This window comes from Stylophora pistillata, chromosome 2 (assembly GCF_964205215.1).
Source record: "Stylophora pistillata chromosome 2, jaStyPist1.2, whole genome shotgun sequence".
Taxonomy (NCBI): Eukaryota; Metazoa; Cnidaria; class Anthozoa; order Scleractinia; family Pocilloporidae; genus Stylophora; species Stylophora pistillata.
In genome coordinates, this window is record NC_142520.1 from 36,409,878 (window position 1) to 36,420,481 (window position 10,604).

General features: G+C 39.6%; 1 protein-coding gene across 1 annotated transcript in view; it reads left to right on the forward strand.

Annotated features, from left to right (window-relative positions):
• Positions 1-8,986, forward strand: part of LOC148739302 (uncharacterized) — a 23,301-nt gene extending 14,315 nt beyond the window's left edge. Inside the window, exons 6-7 of the mRNA XM_088750811.1 lie at positions 1,843-6,488; positions 7,726-8,986. Coding sequence (XP_088606937.1) covers positions 1,855-6,488; positions 7,726-7,777 — 4,686 coding nt within the window. The 5' untranslated portion in view covers positions 1,843-1,854 and the 3' untranslated portion in view covers positions 7,778-8,986. The remainder of the gene's footprint in view (positions 1-1,842; positions 6,489-7,725) is intronic.
• The last annotated feature ends 1,618 nt before the right edge of the window (positions 8,987-10,604 follow it).

Genomic DNA, 10,604 nt, shown 5'->3' on the forward strand with positions numbered 1-10,604 from the left:
TGGGTTCGAATCTCGTACATGGCTTGAATTTTCACTACCGTTTAAGTAGTGTTCGTTACTGAAAAGATCGCTCTCATACTCGTTTTTTAACTGCACTTCAATATGTGACTTTCATATATTCACAAACGTTGACAAAGAAAGCCCCTTGACCGATCGATGGCCGATCGTGTTTGAAAACCAGCCACGGCTTTTCATCCTGTAGAAGATGAAAATACTTTATAATCTTTGCGTAGTTAAAGAACAACTGAGTCTAAATAAATTTGTTTGATTACGCGTGTAGAAGTGTTGTTTATAATTCACTTGTTGCACTCGCATGGCAACAAAGTCAAACAAAGTCCATTGATTGATTGATGACCGGTCGTGTTTAAAAAACTTTGAAAACTACGTGTAGAACCACGCTATACTGCTTAATCAAGAAAACCATACGAAAAATTTCTATTGCTGGCTACAAGCCAATGAGCTTAGCCTAAATATTGGGAAAACTGAGTTTATGGCCATTGGTTCTTGCCAGAATATTCTGGCCGAGGACGATGACTATAGGAGCATCAAACTACAAGACCAACTTAGCAGCAGAGTTGATCACGCTAAATCATTACGCGTCGTTACTGACGATCGGCTTTCCTGGTTTAACCGTGTTGACGAAATTTGTAGAAAGGTATCTTTCACGATTGGTGTCCTTGGACGTGTCAAGCCTCTAATTTCCGAATCTACCGCTATACTAGTTTACAACACCTTGATCCAACCTCACTTTGAGTGCAGGAGCTTCGTTTGGGACGAGCAGCTGGAGCAATTTATAGGCCGATTAGTATACTAGCTCAAACCTGCTTCTCGAAAAAGTTAGGTGGGACAGACTAGAAATAAGGAGAAGGAAACAAAAAGCGATTATGAGGTTTAAGTCCCTGGACGAGGTAGCTCCAATGTACTTGCGGGACATGTTCAACGAGCGAGGCAGAACCTAAGATTTGCGTAACTCTTTTTGTAAACTGACATTGCCAAGGCCACGTACTAATTTCTGAAAGCTTAGTCTTAGTTACAGTAGTACCTTTTTGTGGAACTCGTTACCTGAGAATGTCAGAGAAATCAGATTAATGGGTGAATTTAAAAAGTGAATTAATTGTGTATTTGAGTCATTAGATTCTCACTCGGCAATCTTATAAAACAGTATATTGATGGTTTTTATCCAATTTTATATTGTTTGTATTTCGATAGCTATTGTTTTTACTTAAGATTTTTACCGAATTTAAATAATTAAAGATACTGCTAAGAGACGAAATATCGCTAGAATGCATATTACAATAACTCAACCCTGGCTCAACGATAAATCGCTGAAGAGATATTTCACCGAAGCGATATATCGTGATGATGTTCCACACGCTATATGATGTATACGTTGTAGCGATAGATCGCCGGAGCAATATACCGTTGGAACGATTTATCGTCAGAACAAGATATCGCCAAAACCTCCGATATCTCGTAGATTTATCGTTGTGAGGTGTCGATAAAATAGATGGCGAACAAAGAACAAAACGCGATATTCGACGATGATCGTTTGCATTACTTTTGCACATTACTGTAAGTTTAATGCAAATATAACATGATCCGTAAATTAACCTCTTTTTTATTGGTAAAACTCTCTTGATAGCTGTGTTCAAATCTGCTCCACGGGTATCTGAATTCAACCCAACTCATTGACTTGGGATTGGATTGAATAAAAGAGTGGAAAAGGAAGAAAACAACCACCTCCCTAAAAAAGCTTAAGGACTCCAACATATGTCAGTTTTTATTTTTACAGTTTTTAAGTTTTCTTCTTTTTTTTTTATTCTTTACCACGACAAAAAACAGGAAAGAATCGTAATGAGTGACGCATCAGAAATCCTAAAATCAGTCCACATAGGTTTAGATGTCACCATATTTCTTCTCAACACTGATCGTGGCCCACAAGCGACCAAGCTATGCAATGAATGTGCGATTCTACTTCAAAACCTTGATTCTTGTATTCACCTTGATATCTCCGATGCACTATTCAATGCGTACTACGCCATCTCGGCTTGTATCAAATGTGCAGAAAGAAATGCCAAGAAACTTCTTTGCAAATTCCACCTCGCTGGAAGACTAACCATACAACTGGGTGACAAATATAAAGCACAGAGACGGTTTGTAGAAGCAAAGCAACTCTTCAAGAGCGTACTTACCATCAGGCAAATGATATGCTGCAAGAGTAGAGAACTAATGGCTCACGATAGACTTGGACAAGTCTGTTTCAGCCTCAGGGAAATGCAGAATGCAAAGAAATACTACCAGAAAGCACTTGCCATCGCGATAGAAATTGGCGACAGACAAGAAGAAGGAAAAATATACGGGACCCTCGGGTCTATGTTTTATTCCCTTCGCGAATATCAGAAGGCTGAAGAATATAAAGAGAAAGCACTTGCCATCGCGATAGAAATTGGCGACAGAAAAGGAGAAGGAAGAATAAAGTCGGACCTCGGATCTGTGTTCTATTCTCTTGGCGAATATCAGAAGGCTAAAGAATATCAAGAGAAAGCACTTGCTATCGCAATAGAAGTTGGCGACAGACAACAAGAAGGAAGAATAAATGGGAACCATGGAACTGTGCTTTCTTCCCTTGGCGAATATCAGAAGGCTAAAGAACATCAAGAGAAAGCACTTGCCATCGCGATAGAAATTGGCGACAGACAAGAAGAAGGAGGAACGTACGGGAAACTCGGATCTTTGTCTGAATACCTTGGCGAATATCAGCAGGCTAAGGAATATCAAGAGAAAGCACTTGCCATCGCGGTAGAAACTGGCGACAGAGAACAAGAAGGAAGAATAAACGGGAGCCTCGGATCTGTGTATTATTTCCTTGGCGAATATGAGAAGGCTAAAGAATATCAACAGAAAGCACTTGCCATCGCGATAGAAATTGGTGACAGAGAACAAGAAGGAAGAACATACGGGAGCCTCGAGGCTGTGTTTCATTCCCTTGGCGAATATCAGAGAGCTAAAGAATATCAAGAGAAAGCGCTTCCCATCGCGATAGAAATTGGCGACAGAAAAGAAGAAGGAAGAATAAAGAAAGACCTCGGATTTTTATTTCATTCCCTTGGCGACTATCAGAAGGCCAAAGAACATCAAGAGAAAGCACTTGCCATCGCGATAGAAATTGGGGACAGACAAGAAGAAGGAAGAATAAACGGGAGCCTCGGACAAGTGTTTTATTTCCTTGGTGAATATCATAAGGCTAAAGAATATCAACAGAAAGCACTTGCCATCGCGTTAGAAATTGGTGACAGAGAACAAGAAGGAAGAACATACGGGAGCCTCGAGGCTGTGTTTCATTCCCTTGGCGAATATCAGAGAGCTAAAGAATATCAAGAGAAAGCGCTTGCCATCGCGATAGAAATTGGCGACAGAAAAGAAGAAGGAAGAATAAAGAAAGACCTCGGATTTTTATTTCATTCCCTTAGCGACTATCAGAAGGCCAAAGAACATCAAGAGAAAGCACTTGCCATCGCGATAGAAATTGGGGACAGACAAGAAGAAGGAAGAATAAACGGGAGCCTCGGAGAAGTGTTTTATTTCCTTGGTGAATATCATAAGGCTAAAGAATATCAACAGAAAGCACTTGCCATCGCGTTAGAAATTGGTGACAGAGAACAAGAAGGAAGAACATACGGGAGCCTCGAGGCTGTGTTTCATTCCCTTGGCGAATATCAGAGAGCTAAAGAATATCAAGAGAAAGCGCTTGCCATCGCGATAGAAATTGGCGACAGAAAAGAAGAAGGAAGAATAAAGAAAGACCTCGGATCTTTATTTCATTCCCTTGGCGACTATCAGAAGGCGAAGGAATATCAAGAGAAAGCACTTGCCATCGCGATAGAAACTGGCGACAGAAAAGAAGAAGGAAGAATAAACGGGAGCCTCGGTTTTGTGTTTTATTCCCTTTGCGAATATCAGAAGGCGAAAGAATATCAAGAGAATGCACTTGCCATCGCGATTGAAATTGGCAACAAACGAGCAGAAGGAGAAATAAACGGGGACCTCGGAGGTGTGTTTCATTCCCTTGGCGAATTACAGAAAGCTGAAGAATATACTGAGAAAGCACTTGCCATCGCGATAGAAGTTGGCGACAGACAAACAGAAAAAACCGTATACGGGAACCTCGGAAATATGTTTCATCACTTTGGCGAAGATCAGAAGGCTAAAGTATATCACGAGAAAGAACTTGCCATCGCGATAGAAATTGGCGACCGACGAGGAGAAGGAACCGCATACATGAAACTCGCATCTACGTATTATTACCTTGCCGAATATCAGAAGGCTAAAGAATATCAAGAGAAAGCACTTGCCATCGCGATAGAAACCGGCGACAAAGAAGGAGAAGGAGGAGTATACGATGGACTCGGAGCTGTGTTTTATTCCCTTTGCGAATATCAGAATGCTGTAGAATATAAAGAGAAAGCACTTGCCATCGCGATTAAAATTGGCGACAGAAGACATGAGGGAGCAATTAACGGGGACCTTGCAGCTGTATTTTCTTCCATTGGCGAACATGAGAAGGCTAACGAATATCACAAGAAAGCTCTTGCCATCGCGAAAGAAACTGGCGACAGACATTGCGAAGCCAAAGAATACCGTGGTCTCGGACTTTATTATTATGGCTGCGGACAAAATCGGCAAGCTGAAAAAAATTTGAACAAAGCAATTGGCGTCAGTAAAGCAATTGGTGACAGAAGGACTGAAGCTTTCGCTGTAGAGAGTTTGGCAATTGTTCTTGCTTCTGTGAATGACTTTCAGAAAGCAAAAGAACAGTGTGAGAAGGCGCTTACTATCAGCAGAGAATGTGGCTATAGAGATGTCGAAGCACAAATTTACATTATCCTTGGCGGTATATACTTTTCGCTCGGTAAGTGTGGCGAGGCAGAAGATTGTTTGGAGAAAGCTTACTCCATAAGCAGCCACATTGGAGACAAAATGAAGGAGTTTTCAAGCCTTCTCAGTATTACAAAATTGAAGTTATCGCATTCAGAGGTTGCGGAGGCAAAGAATTTTCTCATTCGTTGTATTGGAAAATACGAGCAAATCAGAACTTCCCTGAAAGGTAACAGTGAATTTAAAATATCTTTGTTGGAGAAACACGGTACTTTTCCCTACCAGTTGCTCACTCGCTTGCTTTGCGATACTGAAAAATTTCAAGAAGCTCTCTATGTAGAGGAACTGGGACGAGCAAGAGTCCTCGCAGAATTAATGGCAGACAAGTACTCCGTGGAAAGCCACATCTCGGCTAATCCACACTCATGTTTCGGGATTGAAAACATCGTGAAAAGAGAAAGTAACTCCATTTTTTTGTATATTTCGTACTTAGAGCGGCAAGTTCTTCTCTGGGTATTGAAAGCAAGTGGAGAGACTTGCTTTCGAAAATCAGACGAAGTAAAACTAAACACTCTTGATGCTGAGCAAGTTTGCGATGTGGAAGGAATTTTCAAAAAGAGTGTCAGTGGCTATGGCATTTTACCCGCAGCAAGATGTGAAGATCGATCTTTGGATGAGGACGTGACGAAATCCCCTCATGAAAACAGCCGAACAGATTTACGAGGTGAACAAACCAAAGTTACCGAAAGAATTCATCATTTGTGCTACAAATGGATCGTCGCACCTGTGGCAGATTTAGTTACAGAGCCTGAAATAATCATTGTCCCGGATCGTTTTTCGTACCAAGTCCCATTTGCTGCCTTGCGTGATGAACCTGCCGGAAAATATTTATCGGAGAAGTACAGAATACGCATCGTCCCTTCCTTGACGACCCTCCAACACATTCAAGAATGTGCAGTGGACTATCACAGTCAAACTGGCACACTGGTAGTGGGTGATCCTACGGTTGGCAGAGTGTATTACGATGGACGTGTCATTGACGTTACACCATTGTTCTATGCAAACAAGGAAGCAAGGATGGTTGGTGAACTGCTGGGTATTCCGCCTTTGTTAGGCAGGTGCGCAACAAAGCAGGCGGTACTACAAGGAATACCTTCAGTGAGTCTGATACATCTTGCCGCCCATGGAAATGCCGAAAGAGGAGAGATTGCCCTCTCTCCAAAAAGCACTGTCAACAGTATACCACAAGAAGATGACTATATGCTGACAATGTCCGACATTTTAGGAGTTCAAACGCGAGCGAAACTAGTAGTTCTAAGCTGTTGTCACAGTGGGCGTGGATCGGTTACAAAAGAAGGAGTTATTGGAATCGCTCGAGCATTCTTAGCATCCGGTGCACGGTCAGTGTTGTTCGCGTCGTGGGCCATAGAGGACAAAGCAACGGAGAAGCTTATGAAGCATTTCTATAAACACCTTGTCCGTGGAGAAAGTGCCAGTGGATCTCTTCAAAGGGCCGTTCAATGGTTGAGAAGCAATGGCTTCCCAGAACCTTCCCAATGGGCTCCGTTTGTGCTGATGGGGGATAACGTGACATTTGATTTTATGAAAAAAGGGTAAGTCTGATTATAAGCAGAAAGTTTCTATAATAAACTGTTTAGCACAGTTATTTTTTTCAGCTGATTACATTATAGAGAAGGATCAAACCATTTCTCAGTCATCACTGTGCTCTACGTTTCTTCAATTCTTGTATTCATAACCCCCTTATCTATTGTTCGAGTGCATGGGGCACTTGTTCGCGTTATTTATTGTCTCGTCTTAGTCGTCTTCAAAAACTTGCAGCTAGATTGCTCCTTGATGCCGACTTCACTCAATCATCTGTAGGCTTATTTTCCAAACTCAACTGGCTTCCTATTTTTTTGACCTTATAAAAGTAAGAAAACTTGTACTTTTATTTACTATCCTCAATAATCCTGATGCTCCTCTTTGTCTTAAACGCAAATTCAATTTCTTGTCTTCCGTTCGCCCAACTGGTTTGCGCACCAGAGCTTGAGCTTTTAATCTTCAAGTTCCCTACCTGCGGTCCAATTCTGGAAAGCGCACATTTGCTTACTCTGCTGCCAATCTTTTAAATTGCCTTGACAATGATCTTAAGCAAATAGCTTGTGTATCTCCTTCCTCTATTATTTTTTCATCTAGATTATTAAATTTTAAGCATAAACTTCTGATATTATTCCTTAAGTTTGTTAGTAATGTTTCTCATCTTGAAGAATTAAAGTGTTATGGGTGTCGTTTTTCTCTTTAGTATAACTGTATTAGAAGGTAATTAGTGTTTATCACCTTATATCTATGTTGAACCAAATATTTGCATAGTTTTAGTTTCTCTTGTAGTAAGTCGTATATTGCTGATTAGGCATTGTTTTATATGTGTATTTTGTATTGTTGTGAAGGCCGTAAGTTAGATAACTCATTGGGTTAATTACGTCACCTTAGTTAAATAAAGAATATTGTATTGTATTGTTTGTTTGTTCGATTTTAACAAGTGCTCGGAGCCGGAAGATTTTGGTAAATCGCTTCCTAAACCGAATTGGCTTTGATACGATGCTAGACGCTGTGACGATGAAAGTAATCTAAGAAACTTAGGCCAACTCTGAAAAAGTTAAATTTATTGTATAAACAAATCAACTATAACAACAACAAAATGATTATCTCGAAGTCACTTTTGCATCAAGCATGGTATGTGCCATAACAAAGTTTGAATAATCATAGCCAGTGACATTAAAAGGAAAGTGATCTGTTTTGTTTGCTTTAAAGTTGAAATAGTGACAAATGCAGAAGGTTTTTTTTCTTCAGGAAAGAGGAACTCAAAGAGGATAACAAAGAGGCAAAGAAAGGAAAAGAGTGACGACTGATCTTACACAAAGATTATTCTCCCTCCAAATTGACTTTAAATGGACACTGGTACTACTTTGCGTATATATTTTAATTTTTTTTTTAAAGTCAATAAGTCGTTTTTGCATGCTTTTGTAAATACGGTTGAATCGAAAGCGAGCGACAATGAAACCTGCAATTCAGCCGTTAGACAAATTAAGTATATCAACAAGGAATTAAATCAAATTGAGAAGGAAAAATTGAACGCAGGAAATTAGCTAAATGTCTTAAAATGCGAGTGTTTGTAAAATTTCGTCAAAACTCCAAATTAATTATTGATTCACACAACCTTGATCTAGTTTTCAATTCTCCCGTAGCGTGCAAAACGTGATCAAAGAGTGATAAATACTGTTGGCATGCGGAGGTGAAGGAAATGATGAGATAACAAACAAACGGAAGAAGGAACAAAAAATGAGCTAGATGCTACTTAATAATCTAAAATTGAAACGGAGGAGGGAGTGCAATATACTGAAAAAATTGATAACAAACAGAGAGAGAAAGAGAAACGGAATTCAAATTATCGAGGTAAAATTAGGAAAATCACTGCGCGACATAACAAAGCAATAGTCAAACAGAAGAGTGGAAATAGTTCGCAGAATATGAATGCGACAATCAGCCAGAATTCAGAAAAAAGACCAGGGAGATAGATTCTATGCTAAGAAACAAATAAACATTGGAAAAAAAAACAGCAGGGTAAATAGTAACTCGGAGATCGAACAGCGAAGAGAAAAAGCATTGTGCAAGATTCCAACGCAAAATGTGATCAGAGAAGAGAAAGTATCACGCGCAAGATTCAAATAAAACAAGAAAACGGAGAAAAGACAAAATCAATGCGCAATATATTCGCAGCAAACAAAAGTAAAGAGAGGAAACAGGGCACTAAACATTGATAAAATCATCATATTGGAAAGAAAAGGAAAATCTATTGCGCAAAACATAGAGTAGAAGTCAATCAGAAGAAGGGAAGAAACTTAATAAAGGAAAAATAAACTAAATCAAAACTGTAAACATGAGCATGTTGCGCATGCGTGAGTTATGTTTTGTATGCGTGGGTTGAAATAAGACATTTTTAGTGACTAATTGTTTTCGATTTTGTAAAAGAAAAAGAGCATTAACTTTCAAAGTTTCCAAGAAAAATCGTTCTATCGAGAGCAAAAAATACCCTTCTAATTTATATGTAATAAACTCAGACATAGGTACTTTGTGATCTGTCACTGTTGTCTAAACAATTTGATGTCAAGCTAAATGTAGCTTCCTTTGCATCCCTTGTTTGGTCTCGTCATAGAATGCGCTCTCTACCCCGTGGCGTGACGACATCAAACAACGGCCGGTAACGGCCACGATTGAGACTTTGTTGGCTCTTAATGGTGCTTCGGCTCGAGCACTTTTAATTTTACCGCAGATAGCAAACCAAAATTCCATTTTATTTCCAGGAGACCTTAATTAACCAAATATATGTCGTGGTCTACGTTTTTCGAATAGGAGAAGGCACATTCAATGGGAAGAAAAAAATGATAATTCAAAGGCTTTTACTTGGGCACTATAAGGGGTAGGGTGAAGTTGTTAATCTGGACTTTGCTTTCTGCATGTGGAAGACGAGATTAAATACTGGTTGTTTACAAGGAAACCACACGTGATGGGGTCAAGTCCAAGGTAGCTTTGGGCGAATTTGATTGGTAGAAAACGACGTCGAAGCACTTGAGAGTTGCACGGAAAATTTATCAACAATATCATTTGGTTTCGTGTAAATATCTTTTTATGGGGAAGGATTATACCGAAAGATTTAGGCTGCAAACGGGAAAATTTCAATTTATTGGGGAAAGCCTAATCAATAATGGCAAGAAAACACGTAACTGGTTCTGGTAAATATCGTTTAAGACACAAGATGTAACTCGGTGAGGAACTTCAAAACGTAAAGAAACGGATTTTGATAGGGCATGTCGACACGGAAAGTAAATTTAACTTGCTGAAATTTTCGACCTTAGCCAATAAAGCAGCGATAAGGAAAAAACAAGATTATTGATCAAACATGCTTTTTTGCAAATCATTGCCCAGAATGCTAATGCCTTTCGCGAAAGGTACTTGGGGTGCCATTTAATGAGCGGGCGGCATAATAATTTGCATATCCTGAACTTGTAATTTGTGATTGGTTAGCTGATAAAGCAATGAGAATGCATGAGTCTCTTTGCAGATTTCAGCTGCTGTCAATCAAACGATTGGATACGTAATGTAAATTCTAAGGTGACCTAAAGTGAACAATAGCAATAATTGACAAGAGCCACGCTCCGTAACAAAGCGTTTAGTAAATTCGTTTGCAGCGAATTCCTATATAGACTGATAGACTCCCGTTTGTCAAAATGTTATCGGAATAATAAAACTTAGTATCATGAAAATAGAAAATAGAAAAATTTATAAAATAGTATCACGAAGATTAGGCAGTTTAAAAGAGTAACTTGCGATTAGGCGGTTTTCGATTGTGAAGGGCTCGCGGTCGCTGACTGACACCAAAAAAAAAAACGCGTGATCGAAGGCTATAAAAAGCGGTGCTCAGAAAGCCAGCCAAACTGTGGTCAAGTAAAATTATAGTTTCATTCAATCTTTGTCTTAAATGTAGTTTTGGCGCGTCCCCGTATTAAAGAGAATAAAGAGCGCGAAAAAATGTTTTTCACAGTAGGACGATAGTCTATACCCAATTCTGAACGGGTTGTCCAGCAGTACTTGGAAGGTTTGGTCGGGTTTTTTTGATAATGAGCCACTGCCATAGAGCCCCTCCGTTTACTTGAAGAGAGAACAGCCTGTCT